A 22,715-nucleotide genomic window follows, 5' to 3' on the forward strand; every position below is an offset into this window, starting at 1 on the left:
ATTTCACCTTCTGTGTGGCCTTACTTTCCCGGCAGTGAAATGGGGGTTCTGATTCTGACCTTGTAGAGATGTTGAAGGGATAGGATAGTTCCAGGGATGTCCGCCATTGACAATGGAGTGAAGCCTTGTACCCATTCCCAAATAGGCACTGCTCCTGGACCCCTTGCCCCAGCTGTAATTTTTTAAATTTTTTTTTTAGTTTTAGATGGACACAATATTTATTTATTTTTATGTGGTGCTGAAGATCGAACCCAGGGCCTCACACATGTTAGGCAAGTGCTTTACCACTGAGCCACAACCTCAGCCCCAGCTGTCATCAATTTGAACTGAGCCCATAGACCATCCTCCAAAGTCCTGTCATCTTTGTGACCCTGGGCAAGGCCTTGCCTTTCCTCATCTATAACATGGGGTGGCAGCCCTCTTTCCCTATAGAGAATTCCCTGAGCTAGTGAATGTGCCATGCAGGTAGGAGGTGCCTTGGCTGTGCCCACGATACAGGCTGGCTGGCTGGCTTCCTGGTGCCGTGGACAACTGCCCCCCCCTCCCATGCATGCTGCATTCTCTGCCCCCAAGTCAGCGCCTGGCAGTTGAGCATTTCCCACCCCACAGCCCCATGTGGGGCGCCTGCTCATCCATGCCGCCCAGGTAATTAAGTTGATATTCCAACATGACTTCCCCTCCTGACCTTTTGGAAACAATGTGTTTTGCTGCATCAACAAATTAACTGCAAATCAGATGCTGTCCTCATAAATGTGGGTTTCATATCCAATGAGCATACTCACCTGGCCCACATGGCTGACAGATAAAAACGCAGAGGGCCAGGCCAAGACTGGCAAAGGCCAAAGGGTTCCTCTCTTCTCTGGGACCTCCATGTCAATCACACCTTCAGGCTTGCCTTCTCATATTCATGTTTCCCCGCAGTCATGTGGTCAGGGCTTAAAGTTGGCAATATGTAGGCCTGGACAAGTCTGTGACTGGAGGGGATTGTCTGTCAGCCCACCCATCCACCCATCCATCTAATAATCCACCAAGCTTCCTCTTATTGTGTCCCTGATTATGTTTCTCCCACAGAGCTAGAAGAAATTTACACTTCTTAGCCTGACAGTCAAGGTCCTCTTATCTGGCACCTATCAACCCTTCCCAGGTCCTGGCCTGTCCCATCCTCATAGCCAATGTCATTCTACTCTTGCTAGAATACTGTGGCCCCCCTGTACCCTGCACCTGAGCTCCTCACCACCCCATCCAGTAAAAGGACCCTTTCTTTACGTTTCCACAGACCTTGGCATCCCTGTATCCCGCTTGCATTGTGACCTCTCCATCCAAATTTGTTCGCCTGTGGGCCCCTGTGCCTGGTACAGAGTACAATCCACTATGTATTGAATAAACAAATGAATCATCTGCCTCTTTGGGAAATACCAGAAAGAGATGCTCAAATGAGGAAAGAAAGGGAAGACATTGATCCCTTCTAATAGTCTTTTCTCTAAGGCACAGATCCCTAATAACAGAAGGGACAAGGATTAGAAAACCATGCTGTAAAGGATTCCAGAAAACTTTGGGAATTTTAATTGACAAGAATAACACAATAGACTCAGAGTTCCTATTTGTTTTCATTCTGGCTACTAGCTGTGTGACTCATACTAGTCCCATGACTTTGCTGAGCCTCCTCTATTTCCTATCTCTATAATGGAAATAATTCTTCTCTAACTTGCCTCACCAGAGAATGTGAGGCTCAAAAGAAAGAAAGGGAGCAGAAAAGGTTTGAAAGGAAAACGCATCATACAAACAGAAGAGATTAAAATCCAGTGTCCTTCAAAAGAGCCTAACTGATAGCATACACCCTTGGAAAACCAAGGACCTCACATCCACAGGATTTTTCTGGGGAAAAGTGTGAGTCCAATGGGAATATAGGTTTGGATGGTTCCAATTCATCCTCAGGATCCCAGGCTGAGCCTCTGCAGTCATGCTTGCAGCTTGGGAGCATCCTTACAGCAGTGCTTGTGACTTGAGGTCATTTCCTGCCCCAGGAGGGTTAACTGAGACAGAGAGAGGTTAAACATCTCACCCAAGTGGTAAAGCCAATACTGAGCCCAGCTGGAAAAGGAAGAACCAGAAAGATATCTCTCTCTCTCTCTCTCTCTCTCTCTCTCTCTCTATATATATATATATATANTGTGTATATATATATATATATATATATACATATATATATATGTGTGTGTGTGTGTGTGTATATATATATATATATATATATATATATATCCATATCTTTCCAACCCAAAATATATTTTTCAGGGTTTTAACCCACAAATACTCTTCTCACCTACAACGTGGGTCAAATCCCACTAGACTGTACATTCTTACCTTCTTTAAGGATAAGAGACTATGTCCTGTTCGCCTCTGAATCCCCGGGCCTTGGCCCCCTAAGTTATTGTTCCATCAGCATACTTGGGAGGCCTCCTTCCACTTGCCAGAGCAAACCTGCTTCCCCAGATGTGGCCTTCAGAGACAGGGGTGCTCTTCATTGACCATCGAACCCTCCAGCCCTCCTCACCATCCAGCTCAGAAGGTGCCAAATAAATAGTTAACTGAACTCTTCTTAGCCAAAGATTGCCAAAGGCCCAGTCTTTTTGATCTTATGTAAGAAGCAGTGGTCAGTAGCCAGGTACAGTGTACATGCCTATAATCCCAGTACTCGGGAAGCAGAAGCAGGAATATTGCAAGTTCAAGGCCAGCCTCAGCAACTTAGGCCCTAAGCAACTTAGCAAGACCCTGTCTCAAAATAAAACATTAAAAGGGCTAAGGAGGGATGGGGCTGTAGCTTAGTGGCAGAGAGCTTGCCTCAGTATGCGTGAGGCACTGGGTTTGATCCTCAGCACACATAAAAATAAATAAAGGCATTCTGTTCATCTGCAACTACAAAAAAAAATTTTTAAAGGGCTAAGAATGTAGCTCAGTGGTAAAACACCCCTGGGTTCAATCCCCAGTACCAAAAAGAAAGAAAAGAAACAGTGGTCAGCATCACTATATCTTGATCCGTCCAGGGTGTTGAGAATCGCACTGGATACGATTTCTAGGCAAAGGCATCAGACCTCTACTGCCCTGTTCCTGCATTAAAGTTCTTCTGGATTTGCCTTCCCCAGTGGTGGAGAGAGCATAGATTCTAAGAAGCCTGAGCTCTGCTCTGTTCCTAGTGCTATGTGGATCATTACCAGAAAGAACAAGCTCTCTGCCACTGGGGCCAAGTAGATGAACAAGCAGGGGGGCCAGCTGTGGGCCATAGTCTGTAAATGTACAGAATATTCTATGGAGCTGCAGTGTGTATGTGGGGGGTGCCTACCTGGTGATGATGACATCACAGAGTCCCAGCCCACTCTGCAGTGCCTGCATTCACTTTGTCCTGCGTGCAGCTTCCTGAGTGCTGGGGCTATTTTCTAGAAAAGGGTATTTTTCTGAGTTGGTCTTCCCTGGCTTCTCTCCCCATTTCCCATCCAGCTTACCACCACTCCCTGCCATGGCCTGTCCTCATTCTCCCCAGAGTTCTCAGCTCTCCTCTCACCACTGTCTTTGTCCCCAACTGGCATCTACCCCAGCATATTTGGGAAATTGCAGCCACCATGGCCAGGCAGCTCTGTCACTCCCTCACTGCCAGGAGGCAGAGGCTTCCTCCTGTCCCCATGTCCACTGACTCTCTGTGAAGTACCCTAATATCCAGCATCCCTACAGTGGGGCCCTCGTGATGGTGCTCACAGATGAAGACAGTGAGGCCTGGGATTTGCCAAAGTCACCCAGCAACAAACTAAGCCTGAAGACTGGCCTCTGGTGGGAGCAAGGGGACTCTCCACAAAGCACACATTCTAGCTTTCAAACCTAAAGCTGTTCCCCCTCATTCATGGCCTAATTCCTGCTCATCCTCCAAATGCCTACTTGTCCCCAGTCTCAACATTGGTGCCCAGGACCCACACACCCCATGACAGGGTGCCCTCATAATTACTGCAGCCATCCCCTTCCTTCCCTCAATTTGGGGGTCTTTAATGCACACCCCCCACACTAGGAGTTCACCTTTCTCCCCCTAGTGGCCACCCTGGGATGGCATCCACGTCCAGCATCAGAGAATTTGTATTAGTGAACACATCTCCCTTTCCCTGTTACCCTGGTGACTAGATCCCTCAGTGCTGATGGCCTGTAAGGAAAACCCCCCAGACATCGGATAGAGCCAGAATGGCTTCCTGTCTTGATTGCTTTTGTTAGGTTTGTTTTTTATCTATCCAGTTGCGCCAGGACATCTTACCACATTACCCTTCACGGCGTCAGTAACCCCCCAGCTTACTCCATCAGCTCCTAGGCTGCACATAGCCAAGAAGCTGCTGTCCTGTTGCCATTTATAAGTTCCATTGCAAAAGAACCAGCACTTCCCGCAGACAATCACAGGAAATAAGTTACTTACAAATCTGAAAAAAGTAACATTTGTTGAGTTTCTGCAGAAAGTTTAAGCAGAAGTCGTTTGCTGAGCCCCTGTGCTGTACTGAGAACTATTCTAGACTCTGGCTTGAGTAGAGAAGTGAAGGAACCAATAGTGACAATCTGTGTGCTGTGCATTGGTGGGGAAGGTCAAATGTCAGATTGTAGAGGTAGGTGGGTAGGGCTTTGAATACACAGGCCTCATTTTCCAGGAGATATTAGTGGGCATTATAGTCTGTTCAAATAAATTTGTGATACAGGACTTTTTAAAAGGTTTTTGCCTAGCTTGGGTGGGGTTTTGTTGTTTTCTTTTGTTTTTTTTCAATTGTAAGAATTGGCAGCCATGCTGTGCTAACAGGCATTATAACTCTCCAAAAGGAGTCAGACAGCAGAAAGCACCTCCCAGGCCTGTCTGGCTGGGGAAGCCCCGTTGTCCCTTCACTGGGACAGTGTTTCTTAACAGACAACTTGGAAGATGTGGCCCTCCACTAAGGTGACTTAAGCTGGCAAGTGGCATGATTGGGCATATTTTTTCTTGAAGTTCACTCTGGAAACAGGTGTAGAAGATACATTGGAGAGGGGAGGAAACCTGCTAATGGTGACACTTGCTAAAGTCTAGTGGTGGCACCTTGCAAGAACCTGACCTGCATCGTCTCAATGAACCTTTCTAACAGTGGGTGGGTGCCATCACCCACCATTACCTGCACTTCATAGATTATCACAGTAAGGCTCAGTGTGGTCAAATCATGGGCACAGGGTAAATCAGAATAGGTGAGGCAACTAGGGTTCCATCCAAGACTGTCTGACCTCAAAGGCTACCTCCTGAGCGCTCTATTACACTGTCACTCAGCAGGGATGAAAGTACCCCAGGCCAGAGGTGTCAAGCATTGTAACAGTGGGATTAGAAAAGATAGTCACCCAGAAGCATACTAGCCAAGTCTAAGAGAAGCAGGGGACAGTCTGGCCTGGGGGCAGCATCTTGTACATGTGTGGAAGGATGAGCTCCTCTCTCCCTGCCCTCTTCCTTCTGAGCAAAGTGACCTGGGGGTCCTGTCCTCTTCTGCCCCACACTTTACCTGTAAAGCCATGGAGAGAAAGAAACATGGCAGCTGTGCCCATCTGTCTGGGAGCATCCCCTACCCACCAACTAAAGAAAGGGCCAGGTTGGGCCTCACTCCCAACTAATGGCAGACTGGGAAGCCACAGTGTATTTCCATCCAGACACACTCCCCATGTGCTATGAGAGATCCCAATCCTCCATCAAGTCCCTCCACCAACTTTTCTCTGGGGCTACTCTGGCAGGCCCTGTGCTAGACATCAAGGATCCAGGTACACCTGTGACATGGGCCCTCCTAGGAGTTGAATTCAGAAAATGAATTCCGGGGCTGGGGATGTGGCTCAAGTGGTAGCGCGCTCACCTGGCATGCGTGCGGCCCGGGTTCGATCCTCGGCACCACATACAAACAAAGATGTTGTGTCCACCGAAAACTAAAAAATAAATATTAAAAATTCTCTCTCGGGGCTGGGGATGTGGCTCAAGCGGTAGCGCGCTCACCTGGTATGCGTGCGGCCCAGGTTCGATCCTCAGCACCACATACAAACAAAGATGTGTGTCCGCCGAAAACTAAAAAATAAATATTAAAAAATTATCTCTCTCTCTCTTTTAAAAAAAAAAAAATTCTCTCTCTCTTTCTGTCTGTCTGTCTGTCTCTCTCTCTCTCTCTCTCTAAAAAAAAAAAAAAAAGAAAAAGAAAAAGAAAATGAATTCCAAGGCAGGTTTGAGATCCAAAGATTCATCCTTGCCAAGTGGCCCTAAGTCAGCACTGGCAGAGAAAAATGTAATGCGATCTACATGCATGAGATACTCATAGGATTCTGAAGGTTTTAGTAAAGATGTTTAGGTAAAAAGAGGGGCTGGGATTGTGGCTCAGTGGTAGAGCGCTCACAGCATGTGTGAGGCACTGGGTTTGATCCTCAGGACCACATAAAAATAAATAAATAAAATAAAGGCATTGTGTCCATCTACACCATATATATATATATATATATATATATATATATATATATATATATGTGAAAAGAAACAGGTCAGATTGGTTTTAGTAATACATTTAGCCAAGTGTATTCAAAATATGATCATTTCAACATGCAATCAATATTGAGGAGGGGACTACTAAAGACAAAACCCAGGGTGTTTTGAGTGCTTTGCCACCAAGCTACTTCCCCAGGCTTTTCTGATTTTTATTTTGAGATAGGGTCTTGCTGAGGCTGGCCTTAAACCTCATGATTCTCCTGCCTCAGCCTCCAAAGTCACTGGGATTATAGGTGTGTGCCCCCACACCCAGCCATAAAAAAAATATTGAAAAATTTGATGTTTTCTCACACTAAGTCTGTGGAATCTAGTACAACGTATTGCACACTTACAGCACATTTCATTCATACTCACCACACAGGGTCATGGCCCCTGTGTTGGCTCGTGCAGGCCGAGTCACTGTCAAATGATGCATCTTTGAGGATTGAGGGACTGGACAGGGACCAACTAGAAGCCAGCAGGGTTTGCTGAGGAGGAGGGTGGTCTCTGGTCTTGGCCTTGTGTAGATTTTTACTGTCCTTACTCTGCCTACCCATTTCCCACATCCATCTTGGGAGGGGCTTTTGAAAAGTGTGGCTTTCAAGATGAAAAGATTTGAGGGTAGAACCGAGAAGTCTGTGTTCTGTTACTTTGCTTTGCTTTTTTTTTTTTCTTTTTTCTTTTTGTGGTACTGGGGATTGAATTTAGGGGCACTCAAACACTGAGCCACATCCACAGCCTTATTTTGCATTTTATTTAGAGACAGGGTTTCACTGAGTTGCTTAGCGCCTCACCATTGCTGAGGCTGGCTTTGAACTCAATCCTCGCCTCAGCCTCCTGAGTCACTGGGATTACAGGTGTGTGCCACCACGCCTGGCTCTATTACTTTTGATTCAGATACTGATTTTAAAAGCCAAGCATTTTATGCAAATTGTGTTTATCCATCAAGCAATTATTGAGCCAAGTATTTCTTCCCCACATCTCATACAACCTCCTTCAGGCACAGGGACAAATCCCTATGTTTAAAAGTTAGTGTGAATGTAGGGGTGAGAACCTTCACAGTAAGTCCCAAGTAGCAGGAAGCACAGGGCAGTGGGAGTCCTGGAGATACGACCTGGTCCAGGCAGAGTCTTTTTTTTTTTTTAAGAGAGAGAGAAAATTTTTTAATTTCTTTTTTTTTTTTTTTTTTTTTTTTTTTTAGTTTTCGGTGGACACAACATCTTTATTTAATTTTTATGTGGTGCTGAGGATCAAACCCAGCACCCCGTGCATGCCAAGCGAGCATGCTACCGCTAGAGCCACATCCTCAGCCCGAGGCAGTCTTGAAAGACAAGTTTGTGTTCACCAGACCAATCAGGACAGGGTAGGTTGTTGCACCCAAGGGGCAGGCTGGAGGGAGGCATGAGAGCCCAGTACTACTTGAGGGTCTACTTAGGGTGGGCAGGTAAAGGTTGGGGAAGTTCTATGATGTAGGGCATAGCAGCAAGTCTTGCTGGCCCAGGGCCTTGAGCTGTCATTCAAGTACAGGAGAGGCATTGAGGTTTTGAAACTGGGTGTGACATGATCATATGGCAGTTTAGAAGGTCCCCACCACCACCACAACCTAAACTGGAGATCAGAGCAAGGGGCCCTGTTAGAAGATGACCACAGTAATCCAGAGCAGAGACAAGTCCAGAACTAAAGAGTCAGCAGAGGGGATAGCTTCACAAAATAGACAGTGGGGGTGAGGGGCAAAAGGCATCGTGATGGCCCTCTGGCTCTGTCTCAATGACTGGACACTTTCCCCAGGTCGTGTGTAAAGTGCGTCAGCCTATCTCGGTGTGTACTGATGTTTTAAGTTTCCACTTTAATGCAGCCACAAAGACTCCATCCCACTCGACCACCGCCTCCCAAGATACAGCGCTCGAGGCCCGTGAGTAGCCGGTGTTGTGCCCTCCCCACCTAACACTGCCTGAGCCTCCCCGCCTGACTAAACCGGGAGTGCGGACTCTCCTGCCTGGCAAAAGGAAACCGGGAATCGGGTTTTTCAGCTTCCTTTGCTGTGTGGCATGAATCTGAACTCGCATTTTCTGGGCTTCTCTCTCCTTTTCCTGAATCAGTTCAGCGACTTCCAGGTCGGAGCTATAGGTAGCGGGGTGCTGTGTGCATCATTTGAGTAAATGGCACAGGGCAAGGCCTGTTTCTAGCCAATGAGCTTTAAACCCTGCTCCGGATGCTTCTTCCTCACAAAGGAAGCCAAAAGTCTAGCAGCAGGGGTCTCATTTGTGCCAGCATCTGATGTCCCTCCCCTGGGGAGGAGGCTACAGCCAGAGAATGGAGCACGCTTGGATGGAGACAGGTACTGCTCCCCTGCCAGGCCTCATGGAGAGCTGCCTTCCCATGACAAGTGCCGAGTAAGTGGGGAAGAGCGAGACAAAGCGTGACAAGCCCACCAATACCTGGGAACAGGCAGGAGGGGAGAGAGGCCCATCTGCGTGTGTTAAAGAAAAATGTCATGAGATGATATATAGTGTGGGTCACGTGTTGAGCACACTGGGTTGTTTTCCCTTATAGTTTCAGGCTTTGTCCGCACTGCAACACCATAGCTAACAGGTGTCATAAGGTGGAAAGCTGTCAGGACCATTTGGTGGGAAGAGTTTCCCAGGCTGTTGTCCAGGCAGCCCCCACTCCATGGCCAGGCAAAAGGGGTTGGTTGCAATCAAAGTATGCCATGAACTGGGGCCCTAGCCCCTCCCACCCTTTCAATGCACATGTCTAGATCCATCCTCTGAGGGCACAGAGGCCAGGTCATACAGATGACCAGGCCGAACCATACGTCTTTTTATTTAGAATTCTTGGCGTGCACACCCAGCATTCACTGAGTAGTGGCTTTCTGGGTGGGTAGGAGATGTTCTCTGGTGCTGTTTCCTCCCTTTCCTCAGTGTGTATGGGAGTTAGTGGGTGGGGTGGAGGAATGGAATTTAGACATCTTTATATATAATAGTCGTGAGTCTACAGTTCTGGCCATGAAGGATGATGGATCCATCTTGTGCCCCCATCAAACCATGATTAGCCCAAACCCCGATTAGCACTTCTGCCAAGGGGCTAGAATGTTTCTGTTAATTGTCATTGGAAAAAAACCCACAAGCAACAAGAAGACCCACTATCAGGGACAGGAAGCCCCTTCTGGATCAAACCTTGTGCAATTTACTGAGCATTTCAGTACAGTCATTAACAACATGCATTTGGACTGTAGCATAATTAGGCTGGGATATTGAAGCTGTGTGGCTTTGGGCAAGAACTGAAGGTCTCTGAGCCTCACTTCTCTCTGTAAGAGGCCCTTATTCATGAAAGTTCTCTGTGAGAATGAATGTGGATGACATTTGTAGAGCATCCTGCACAGGGCCTGGCACAGAATGGTACATCCTACAACTTCTTTTTTTGGGAGGAAGGGTTCATAGGGATTGAATCCAGGGGTACTCTACCATTGAGCTACATCCACAGCCCTTTTTATTTTTTATTTTGTGCCTGGGTCTCACTGAGTTGCCCAGGCTGACCTGGAACCTATGATCCTCCTGTCTCAGACTCCTGGGAGACAGGTGTGCCCCACAGCACTGGACCAGGAATGACCTAGTTTTGAAAAGTCCAGGATTTTGCAGCCAGCAAATCATTTTTAGGTACCTCATCCTGGTTGAGCCTCATAGTAGCTCTGTGAAGTAGGTGTTGTCACCACCCATTTTAGAGATTAGAAAACAGATGCTAAGCAACCTAACTAAGTCCTTTGCAAGGGTCACCAAGCCCTAGAACTCATAATCTTTTCAACATCCCAAACTCACTAGAACCTCCATATCCACAGTAACCAAAATGGACTTAACTATAAAGTACAGAGGCAGAGCTTTCAACTAAGAAAAAAAAAATCAATAACTAGCTGGGCTTCCTGTGGGATCTTAGGGCAGCGTTATGTCCTGGCCAATACAGAGGTGAGGGGAACTTACCTTGATAGGGTGCCCTTTATTGTGCCTAGAACTACGCTAGGCATTTGCATTTTTTGTGTCTCGTCTGTCCTTATTACAGCCCACAGGAGGCACGTGCCATTTCCCCAATTTGTAGCCAAGACCACAGAGATGATAGGAGGCCATGCTGGCATTTGAAGCCAGGCTGGCCTCTTCTGTTCCCCTCTTGACAGCCTCCCCTGAAGCCAAAGTCAGCCATGGGTGGCTCTCAGAATCCCTAGAGGCCCCGGCTCCAAGGCAGGCAGAGAATCAGTATGACTCAGGACAGAAGTGCTGCCTCTGGAAAAACTCAAACATTGGAGACAGCTGACATGGACTCTGTGTCATCTCACCAGTATGGAGACTTGCCCAGATAAGGGGGTGCCTGGCCATCTCTACTGGTAACTGAGGTCTTAGAGAATAGAGAAGCCTGAGTGGCAACTACCTCTGCCCCTGGCTTACTGAGAGAGGCACCAAGCCTGGGACTTAGGCCATCCCTGCCCTGGGTCCTGGTATGCTCAGGAAGCAGAGGCCTAGGGGGAGCAGCTCCCCCTAGAAGTCAGAGAGGCCCACCCTCACTTGAAGCACAGTATGGCTACTTCCTGACTGTATGACCTTAGACAAGACCCTACCTGCTCGAAGCTTTGGTTGGATGATCTATAAAATGAGTTTATCATGCCCACGTGGTGAGGGTTATGAGATCATATACTAAGGGTTCCTAACACATTGCCTGGCATCAAGTGGCATATCCATCCCCAAAAACTTAATGCCTAGAGGCTGGGGTTGTAGCTCAGCAGTAGAGTGCTCGCCTAGCATGTGCGAGACCCTGGGTTCGATCCTCTGCACCACATAAAAATAAATAAAATAAAGGGAAAAAAAAAAAACTTAATGCCTACCAAGGCCACTGAGAGTCGTAGATAAGGTCCATGCTTTCTGGGCTCCAAGATTCCAGGTAGTGGGAACTGTTCACCCTCAATGCATTTGTGCAAATTTCCAGAGGACACCATTACCCAGTAGGTGGGAACTGGGGAGATCTGGAGTATGGAACACTTCAAGAGCCTTGAAGAAGATGGCCTGAAACCCCCAAGTTGGGAGCCATTGGCCCCAGCCAGGCTTTGTGGTATCACTTAGTTGTAAACATCCCCAGCAGAAGTGCAGCTGCTAGCCCCAGTGGTGGGAGCGTGGGGGGCTAGCCCTCATCCGAAATTTCTGGCAGGTGCTTTGTAGCCCAGCACCTGTGGCTGGAGTTCAGCTGTGACCACAGAATATGGGTTGCTTCTTAAAAAGAAGAAAAAACAAAGAGCAGGAAAAAAATGGTGCATGTAGCTGGTGGACCAAGGGCACTGGCTGCGCTCTCCGGGCAGAGGCAGGCTGTGGTCAGCCCACATGCAAAGCACTTTATAAGCTCTGTATTTATTATTTCTTGCTCACCATTAAAATCAAATATACTCGGTGCTTTTGTATTCAATACACATTTAACCCTGCCGACTTAGATTTCTCAGGTTTTAAATCCAGTGGGGAATTTGGCGAGCTTCCCAACTTTCCCCTCCAGTCCCCCTTGAACCATGCTGGAAATCCCTGTTTAGCATTTTCTCCCCTGGCGCCGCTGGGATCCCGGCAGTGGTGGGGCCGCCCCGTAGTGTGTGCTAGTGTGTGCGTGTGGTTTTCTCCTCTTTCCCAGCCCCCACCCTTCCTAAGCACTCCAGGAAGAGGTATGCAGTTGCTGAAATGACGGGAGTTGTCTGCATCGTCTTGTGATTCAGGCTTAATTAAACCATTTTGTCTGTGTGTTTCCTTGCCTGGTCGTGGTCTGCCGCTGCGTGTGTGTGTGTGTGTGTGTGTGTGTGTGTGCGCGCGCGCGCGCGGCGCGCACTTGATTCCTCTGTGGGCCTTCACCCCTTGTGCATGCCTCTGTGTGTGTCTATGAGATTGTGTTTATGTTGGAGTCCTGAAGCTTCTGCGTATCTAGGTGGGTGTGAAGATAATTTTGTGTGTGGCTTTGTCCACACCAGTTAGGTGTGTGTGTGGCTCCGGTTGGGTTGTAACCACCAGGGTGACTGTCTCTGGTCCGTTGTGTCTTTCTCTCCCTCCCCCACCCCCGTCTGTTTTATCATCCCTAATGAAGCAGTCTCCTCCATCGATCCTGCTGATTGCCAACCCATTCCTTTTGTTTGTTGGCGCTGAGCCATTCAGCAGCACTCTGACAGCTCAGCTCGTCTAATTAGCTCTGTTGTTCTTTTTCCCCATGTTTCACCACGTTGCAAGTTCAGTTGAAGTTGCCACAAACTTAATCCCCCCATTTCAGCCACAAGTTCACATTCTTAACCCGCCTTTATTATAGCAAGGAGCAGCCCTGTGCAGGATGCGCCGACAGGCCTTAATGTCTGACCTTTCCTGAACCCAGTGCCCCAGGACCCCCAGGGAAGGGGCAGAGCAGCTCCTCCACCCCAGCTGCAGTCTTGCCTTTGTCAGGGGAGGTCTGGGGCATTTTTCCAGCCAGGAACCCTGTTTAAAGCTGCCAGGGGAGTCTGGCCAGGGAAACCAGCTCAGAGTTAGAATGCGGGGTGGGTATACCCATTCATTTATTCAGCACATGTTGACTGAACAGGCACCATTCTGATAACAATAATAGTGACAGTATTATGTGCCTCTTAGATTCGAAGTGCCAACCTTCATGTGTTTCTAAAAATCTCATTGAGCTTCCATTGCATACCAAGCACTATGCAGGATGCTAGGAAGGAAAGATAATCCTAAATTTCATCCTCTAATTCAGAGGCACCTCCCCTTATTTCTTTTGTTATTGATAAGAAGGGAATATCGAGGTCACAGCAAAGCAGGACTAGCATTTATGGAGCCCACACTGTCCCCCATTCTTGAGTCTTCACAGCAGCCCCGTGGAAGGAAACAGAGCATGTTTGGTGGAACACATTTGGTTTTTACCACATCTCTGATTTGCCAAACAAAGCTAAGATCAGATTGACCATTTCGCAGGAAAAACTTTCATTAGATGATACATGCACAGATGTGAGGGCTTGATGAGACTCTATTATGATTCATCTTGTATGCAGCCAACTTCTGTAATCTTGTTCCTTAGCCATTGTTCTGTGTCACCCACAAATTGTTGAGAGTAGGGGTGTTCAGGTAAAAGGGCAAGCAGGAAGAGGAGTGTGCACAAACTCTCCTTCTCTGTTGTCGGTGGAATTTGGCACTTGTGGCATCGTGTCTACAGGGAAAGCAAGCCCCCTGCCCAGCCACAGTACTTGGCTTTATTGGTAGTGAAATTCACGGGGCACTTTCTTAGCTTGGTTCTCTCCCTGTCTCTCTGACATTGGAAATGGTCAGAGATGGTGGTATAGCCATGTAAAGTTGATTGGACTAAATGAGTCTTCTTTTGAGCAAACCTACAAACTCTCAGCCTGACCCCTACCACACGCTCTGGTGGGGGAGAGAAGCATCCTTGTTTGTTTGTTTTTGAGAGGAGCGTCTTTTTCCATGGGTGCTCATCTTGGCTTTCAGATATGGCAGGTCGGGATACCCCAGCTTGTCACTTCAGTGGCACCTATAGGCTTGAGAAGCTGTCCACTCCCCAGTACACCCCCATCACCCTTGGGCCAGATCTGTGCTGTGAGGGTGGCCATACCTCAGCTGAACCCCGCTGGAGGCTGGTACAGGGGTGCCCTGGGAAGCAAAAGGATGTCTTTTAATTGTCTCTCCCATAGAGAGAAGAAAAGAAGCATCCTGTAATTGAGTTGTAAAATGAACAAAATACACATGTATTCCCCAGAAACAAGTCTGATGAAACATCTCTGCTTACACACTGGTTTCCGGATAACAGGAGGGCAAGAGATTTATCAAGGATGAGGGCCTCATTGCTGGGTCCCTTATGTACATCATCTCATTGATGTACCCTCACTGCAGCCCTGCAAGGAGGCTAGTGGGACTGTTCCCGTCTTGTAGATAAGGAGAACCTTTCCAAATGTATCTATCTGCTGCACTTGACACTGTGGGACTTTTATAGCCTGTACCTTAAAAATACCTACACATTTCTTTTGGGGTTGCTTGTCCAAATCTTCAAAATGTCCCTGTGTGGCTTTCCCAACTTATTTCTTCTTGGGCTTTTCCTGTGCCCCTCCTAGGTGCGCCCACCCCGTCCACATGTTGTCAAGAGACCAAAGAGCAACATTGCTGTGGAAGGCCGGCGGACATCTGTCTCAAGCCCTGAGCAGTAAGTACCATGGCTTTCCTCCTTCGGTCTGCAGAAACCCAGTTAGAGCAGTGCTTTGGGTGCCCAAGAGTGCCACCCTGGCCTCTTGAGGTTTCCCTGGTGCCCCAAGCAATTGTTTCACCAAGAGGTCTATGAGAAGCAGGGCTGGGCCTTTAGTGTTAGCTTCAGTTGGTTCCTTCTGCTCCTTTCAGTTGGATCAGTGAGAGACCCCAGAGGCCAGGGAACCAAGCACCTGGGCTGGGTGAGTGAGGCCCAAAGGGCACTAAGCTCCAAAGAAGGTCTAGAATTATACGCAGAATATGTCAGGTCCACAGGTAAAGTTCAACAACCTAGGTGGCAAGGCCAACTGTTTAACAAGGCCATGCCCTCAGACATGGTGGTGCTGAAGATCTCTGTGGCTCAAATTTGTTTGCAAGTCTTCCTCACTTGCTGCTCCACCTCACCAGGCCCCTTTGCTCCCCTGGGCCACAGTGTTAAGATGTCATGGCTTTTCCTCGCCACCTCCCTTCAGACCACAACCCAAAGCTGGCTTGGGTTACCTGGTGAACAAGTGAGGCAGGATACAAGCCACGGCCAGAGGCTGAGTTACCTGAATTAGGTCAAAGCCAGAAGCTCCAGACAACCTGACTCCAGAGCTTTCTAGAGAAGATGCTGCTTCCCTTTGTCCACAGGGTTCACAGCCCATGGGCTTTGCCCAACCACCTTAGCTGCTCCACACCAGCTTCCTGCAGTGTCTTTAGGAAGAGCATGATCTCGTCTTGACCTGGGATTGGAGAAATCAGAAAATTTAGGCCTTTGAGTGAGAAGGGGAATGTTCCTCCTGTCTGGTCTGCTTGCAGAAAAATTCCCAGGGAAAGAAGTTAGGGAGATGCCAGGTCCTGGCCCTATTTGGAACCAAAAGGAAGAAACAATTCTGAAATGTCAAGCTGTGGCCTAAACCAGGTTATGGGGCACTTCCTTTCCCAGAATTCCCTGGTTTACAATCAGATACCACTTGAGACTCCCATGTCTTTATAAAACCAACCTACCTGGATAGCCAGAGCTCAGGGATGAGAGAGTGTATATGTGTGTGTGTGCATGTGCATGCACACGTGCATGTGTGTAGATGCTTGGTTGTGTGAAATTTCCGGGAGAGGTCTCCCAAAGTTGGGTGTAGATTTAACTTATCCTCTGCACAATAGGCTGGTGGGAATGTGGAGGCTGGCTCTGGCTATGGGCTGTGATTGCCCCCTCGTGGAGAGAATGCTGCATAGCTCTAGAGTTCCTCAGGCCCTAAAGATTTCTGAGAGGGATGAAACTAACCACTTATCCTTAATGTCATCTCTTAAAAACCAAACTAAATCTTTTAGACACTCTGTTGGGACACAGGTTATGGGCCTGTGGATAGTGTAACCCAGGCTATCCTTATGTTGCATAAAACATCCCAGACCAACCACACTGCACATCTGTGGAAAAGCATCACCCATTTTGTGACCAGTTCCCTGGTGACCTGCATTTGCCCAAAATGATATTTTCCTCCCTGGTTACAGGTTGGACTTCCCAACCACATTTATTTATGCTGTTGCTCTTCCAAACCCAGTGAGAAGAGATGACTCTAGTGTGCACCACAGAGCCAGCATTGATGCCGTTTCCCTCAATATCACCTTCGCTGTGTCCAAATTGATTTTCGTTTCCTTTCACAATGTGCCCCATATTGGATTTCTTCTTGGGAAGTATCTGGGGTTGAAATGAACCAGTGAGAGCTGACTTGGGGATTGGCAAACTAACAGTGATACAAGACAAATGACAGGACTTCTATGACCATGCCGCATGGCAATTTGGGCCTATAAGGAGGTAGAGCAGTACGTTGGGGGACATCATTGCAAGGGTTTCTTTTCACATTTTCTTAATGAGAAGGGGAGGCTGTGCTCTCATACTGCCAGTGACATTTCTGGTGCCACCCGGGTGTTTTCCTGCATCTCTTCCATGCCGCCACCCCCCCCATAGTGCTCCTCCACTTCCAAATGCCATGTCACAACAGCACTTGGATGTGTTTTTCTCAACTGTCATCAGCTCCAGCTGGCAAGACCAACTTCTTGAAACACAGGAAGCATCCAGCGGAAAATATTTTAATAAAACAGACTCCTCATAAAATATTGTTCTGGGGGGAAGGAAACCAACTCCTCCAATCTGTCGGCATTGTGTGGGGAGAGACAAGAAGACAAGCTGGCAGGCAGGAGCCAGAGCCTAATGGGCGTTCGTCGGGGCTGGTTCTGTGTGGGGTACATGGACTTGGGGCCTGGCCTTTCATCTGGCCTGGGTTTTCTTGTATGCTGGGTCTTCATCTCCACTGGGAATATCAAAGCGCCTCAGAAACTTAGAGAATTGGGGCGGCACAAGAGGATGTGGGATCTTTGAAGTTGAGGGGGGAGATTCAGTCCTCCTAACTTCTTGTCCCAACCCTCCCTTCCAATGGCACATCCACATCCAGTAATTAACTTTTCAGACAGCAAGACAGAGCTGATTAAGAACAACAGCATCCCCTGCAGCCACTGAGCATCCTGGGATCTGATGACACTCAGCAGACAGTGTCTTGCAGCTCTCTGGCCACTCCATCTATGCATTTGTGTGTCCATTCATTCAAAAAATATCTCTGAAAATCTGCTACATGCAGGCTGCATAGCATTTTTAAAAGGAGGCCTTAACTGGGAGTTCACATGGTGACTCTTCTTTGACCTGCATTTGCCCAAAATGATATTTTCCTCCATCAAAAGTTCTTTCTGGTACTGGGGCTATAGCTCAGTGGTAGAGCACCTACCTCGCATGTGTGAGGCACTGGGTTCAATCCTCAGCACCACATAAAAATGAATAAAGATATTGTGTCCAGCTACAACTAAAAAAATATTTTTAAAAAATGTTCTTTCTGAATCAAGAATAGGTTTCTGAGCCCCATGAGGCCATTTATTAGCATTTGGAAGGATACTTCCAAAAGATTTCTGGGGAAACATTCCCTCTGTTTTTCAGTTACCTTTAGCTGATTAACATGTAGTTAATCTTTTCCTTCAAGAAATATTAGCTTCTTCTACTATTATTCAGAGCAGGGCGGATGGGGTGTTCTCAACTGGCAGGAGAGGTCTGGGTTAGATGCCAGTCAGCACAAAGTGCCCTGGAGTCCCTCAGAGTCCTAGGCCCTCTGAAGCTGGCCATTTCCCCTTCCACAGAGTGGGAGCTCAGGCTCAGGAAATGCATTTGACAGTGTTCCCAGGGTTCCCCTGTTAGAAGGTGGCAGGGCCAGGATTCAGTGTCCTGGTCTGTTTCATTCTCTGTTGCACTCTGCTGCCCTCATTGGGACAGGCTTCCAGGCCCCAAGTTATTCCCTCTTGGCTTTTCCATTTGTAGTCTGGTTTTCCCCAAAGGGATAGCTTCATGTCCTAAGATGACTCACCCAGCTCACCACACCTCCCCTTGGCTTCCCTAGAGCCGGGGATTGCAAACTGGAGCCCCTCAGCTCTCCTTCTGCCACACAGCAGTGTCCACAGGCAGCTGAGTGTTTCTACCTGGGGAAGGAGGAAGACATAACATTTACTAAACATCCTCAAGATTACAAAAGGCAGGTGGTGGCTTTCCCGCTTAGCAGATAGAGAAACTGAGGCTCAGGGAGAAACTTTCCAAAACTTGTCTAAGGTCTCCGGGCCAGAACAAGGTACATCCTTTCTTCACCACCAGTCAGGGTTTTTGTTCACAACCTAATTATGCCTGTGTGCCACTCTGACTAGTGAGAACGTGGCTGCCGTGGTGGTGAGGGAGGCTCACAGCTCCCTGCCCGTTAAAGGTGAGCCTTGGTGGTTTCCTGCTGAAACCGACCTGGCTTCCAGGCCCCAAATTTTTCCCTTTTGGCTTTTCCATATTCCAGGGAATTTCCCATTCATCTTAATGCTTAGAGCCAAGAGCCAGCTTGGAAATGCTACACTTCGATCAGAACTGCCTGCCCCCTCTGGACTAAGGCAAGGCTGGGGTGACCATGCTGACCCCCAGGTGCCTCCTTCTACCAGGCAGGCTGCCATTTGTTCCCTACTAGGAGGTGGCAGCCAGTGGCTGAGAATATGGAGGGAGATTATTTTATGCATTTGCCAGCTGGTTAATCTTCACAACCCAGATGCAGGCTGTCCTCTGAGTCCTAGGTCAAGGCACTTGCAGGTAGCAATGGGTCTGATGGGGACTGGGCATGACACCTGCCCAGCTGAGCTTGTTTGACTACACACCTTGTCTCCTAATGAGTGGGACTAATGAGTCTGCCTGACCCTGTGCCCCATATTAGATCTTTAGATTGTTTCCAGGTTTTCATTCATATGATAAATGCCAGGGTAAATATCTAATCCTCCAAGCTTTCTCTCATTTTATATCATTATAAGAAATGGAATTAACAACTACCTTTAGCTGTGAACTATGTGCTAAGCACTTTACATATACCATTTCATTTAGTCCTTGCAGGAAATCTTGGGAGCCAGGTATTATGAGCTCTATTTTATAGAACTAACTGAGACTCCAAGAAGTTGTCACTGCCCTTGGTCACACTGCTAGTTATTAGCAGAGCTGAACTTCAAACACGTCTCTCTAATGCAAGAACCAATGCTCTTAACCAGTCATGTAAGAAGATGTCTGCCTTGTATTGCTAAAGAACTTTCTAAAAGAATTGTACTATTTTATACACCCACCCAAACTGGAATCCCCCAGAAATCTGTGGAGCTGGCATTAGACATCCTCTGAACAAGGAAATGCCCCACAGGCGTGTAGCTGCATACAGCTGGTCAGATCTATACACCAAATGGCCAATCAATGCTGCTGAGGACCCCAAGTATCTGATCAGCTGAATTATACCACGTGACCCAACCCCGGGACCCAGAAGATTAGAAGAAGCTGCCAGAAGCATTTAGTGAGTACTCTGCCCAAAGCCCAGATCTCAGAACACTTGGCATACATCTCTCTTGACCAGTTGCTAGCAAAAAAATGACATGCTTCTTTGGCACGGCAGACATACCTCACTTTCCTCTATGCCAGTTGTTCTGGCTGTTCTTCACAACAGGACAGAGCTGCCCTGAGGGTGTGGGTCAGTCATTTGGATGGTGGCCTGGTACATGGGCAGGACTTTGGCATCCAACACTCTCAGGACATCCCGCCACCAACCACCAGCCCTGAGGCTTTGGGCTCCTTGCCGTCTGCTTTTAACATTATGAACATCCCAAGAAGTGTGGTTTGGGAAACTGCCCACAGGAGCCATAGTCACATCCTGAGTTAGCAAAGCACATGGCCTCCCCTCCTGCCTCATCTCTGCAGCCACTGCTGTGGCCTCAGCACTCTGCCCCAACACTCCCCCTCCCATGTCCACAATCTCCCAAGATGCTCCAGATGTAGCACTGACCTACCCTGCTGCAGTTTTCCCTTTGCATCTCATGCCTGCACATACACCAGTGGTCTGCTAGCTCCTCCAAGGCAGGAGCTGTGTGTCCTTTAGCTTTGACTCTCCCACTCCCAAACCAGAACCCAGCCTGGACCTCTGCTCAGAGATGTTTCCTGAATGAATGAGCAAAGGAATTAATAAAGGAAAGTTCCACTTTTAGCACAGCACCCTGGCAAGGGGCAACTTCAATTAACAGCCACAAATATGTAAAGAGCACCTACCATGTGCCAGGTATAATCAGCACTTGAATATTAAACTGCCAGTACCTTGCCTTCCCTGGCCCCATAAGAACCAGGAACTGTGCTCAGCCCCAGGAGCAAACCTCTATGATGCTAGCTGAGCCCTGGGCCCCAGCAGGGAAGGGGCAGCTGTCCTGATGCTACCTACTGGCAGGCTGCCAGGACCCACTGCCTGAGTGGCCAGGAGTCCAAACACCCAAGCAGAAGGTCACAAACCAATTAGCAGGGCAAGAGGCTTCCGACCTGGTTCACACCCCCACTCCACACCAGTGGATTCTAGGCCTTGGAGACAAAGCCAGCCTGAAGCCAGACATGGAGCCTGAGCCAGAATGGAAAAGCATGAACTGCCAAGGAACCCGCTCCCCATCTCAAAGCTCCCATGATCCACAGCAACCCAAGAAAATGCAGGACCCTCTGGTTTCCATTACTTCTCCATGGCCTTGTGGAGGGAAGGACTTTTCCCAGGACCTGTCACCACAGAGAAAGTTCTTTACTGCTGGAAAACTGAGCCTTAAGGATGCTGTAGAAAAGGGCCCTTGCCTCAAGAAGATTTTAGTTGTCTCTGAAAAGCTTTGCCACCCCTACCGAGACCCCAACCTCTCACAGATTCCATGTCACCATTTCTGAAGGGCACTTGGTTAACTTCCCTGCACCTCTGCCCAAAATACCTTTGCCACCAGTTCATTGTTAGTTCCACTCAACTACAAGGGAGCCAGAGCTGTAGCAGGTGGGACAGTACATCCTGAAGCAGGTTGTGCACCCAGGGCTGCCAAATCCCACGTGCACTGCTCTGTCACTGCTACCACTTACCACGGTCCCCAGAGTTGAAGGACAGTTTTTATGCACAGTCCACAAATGTCTCTTCTTGGTCAAGGAAAGCACCCCGAAGGTGTCCCCATCCCTACCTTCCTTCCAGCACAGCCTAGAGTGTGGTCAGAGGAGCAGAGTCCACGTGCTGTGCTCAGACCTCTCCCTGTGTGACTGTCCACCCGTGGCTTGGAAGTACTTCTCAAGACATGTTGGGGCATAGATCTGGAACTGCAAGACGGGGGTTAGTGACTATTGTTGAATGAATGAACATGTAAGGGAGAAATAATTCATCAGATGCACCAGTGAAAGTCCAAAAGGCATAACCCAGGACATCCAGCCAGTATGGTTTTCTGTTCAACTGCCTGCCACCCTGAGGCCTCATGTCACCCAGCCTTGCCCAGGACTCTCAGTCCTTGTGCCAATCCAAGGCCCCCACCACCTGCCCTTCCAACCCATCCAGCCTCTTCTCTGAACTGTCCAGCCTGAAATCACCTCCCTTGCTGCTCCTCATAGCCACCTCTGGGCCATTGAGCAGCTACTACATGCTCAGGATGAAAAGCTCAGCACCCACACTGCCTTCCTGGGGAGCCTGGGCCAAGATCCTCTGCACAAAAGCCCCAGCTCTTACACTGGGCCACTCAGGAAGGAGCTTTAGTCCCAGTCCAGAGCTTCCTCTGGGTCCTGAGCCATGCTGGTTCCTCCAAAGACCTTCAGTATTACTTCAGAGCCTTTTTCTATTCTTTTACTTACCACTAAGGGTGTGGTCTGGAGCACCAGCCCTGTATCACAGTCCTGGAAAAAAGCCAACAGAATTTCCAGACAAGGCTTCACAGATAATTGCCATGTGCTGATGTGCCCAGCTGAGGACCAACTTGGCCCTGGAAGGCAGGGACCACCTTCTTTGACCCTGCACAGTACCCAGCATCCGTTGGTTAGCAGGTAAACATGTCACATGGGTGGAAAGTGAGTGTTTGCTTTGCACGAAGCACTCTGCTAGGCCCTCTGCGAGTATTTTCATTTGACTTTTACAGTTCATCTTTCAAAAGAGCCGAAAACTCCATTTCACAGAGAAGCAATTGGGGTCCAGGAAGGTAAAGTGACTTTTCCAAGGTACCCTGGATAAGAAGGAATGAAAAGTGGACGGGCTGGCATTGGCTGGGCAGACAGAACCTGGCCTCATCCTATGGCCTGTCCCTGCTCATCACCCCACCAGGGCCATGTCACCAAGGGGTGATGAGTGGCCAAGCCATTTACAACATGAAGACACTTTGTGCTGGAGTGAAACGATCCTTTAAAAAATGATCACCAGCTCCCCTTCATTACCTCCAGAGACCGAGTCCTGGCTGATTTCTTCCCATCTTTATCTCAAGTACATTTAAATGTCAATTAAATTTGAAATATCTACATTTGTCAGCATTTCATTTTGGGCCAGCGTGACGTGCTGCTGATTTGTCCACGCGATGTGACACATGAAAAAAACTCTCGAGATGCAGATCTTCCTCAT

The 22,715-nt window shown here is 48.2% G+C and overlaps 1 protein-coding gene and 1 long non-coding RNA gene across 20 annotated transcripts in view; one reads left to right on the forward strand and one right to left on the reverse strand.

Moving 5' to 3' along the window:
• The window catches only part of Dennd1a (DENN domain containing 1A), a 462,364-nt gene that overhangs the window by 428,050 nt on the left and 11,599 nt on the right, over positions 1-22,715 (forward strand). For 9 of the 19 annotated variants that reach the window (XM_048813081.1, XM_048813094.1, XM_048813095.1 and 6 more), the window contains 2 exons: positions 8,385-8,441; positions 14,637-14,725. In XM_048813081.1, the coding sequence (XP_048669038.1) occupies positions 8,385-8,441; positions 14,637-14,725 (146 nt within the window). Of the gene's footprint in view, positions 1-8,384; positions 8,442-14,636; positions 14,726-16,254; positions 19,166-19,186; positions 19,796-22,715 lie in introns of those variants that run through there. The other 10 variants (XM_048813097.1, XM_048813086.1, XM_048813098.1 and 7 more) reach the window with 5 other exon arrangements.
• LOC125619655 lies at positions 11,735-21,650 on the reverse strand. Its single transcript, XR_007351189.1, has 3 exons — positions 21,354-21,650; positions 19,311-19,314; positions 11,735-11,752 (listed from the first exon to the last, which is right to left on the reverse strand). It is a non-coding gene; the product is annotated as an uncharacterized LOC125619655 (long non-coding RNA).

This window comes from Marmota marmota, unplaced genomic scaffold, assembly GCF_001458135.2.
Source record: "Marmota marmota marmota unplaced genomic scaffold, marMar, whole genome shotgun sequence".
NCBI lineage: Eukaryota > Metazoa > Chordata > Mammalia > Rodentia > Sciuridae > Marmota > Marmota marmota.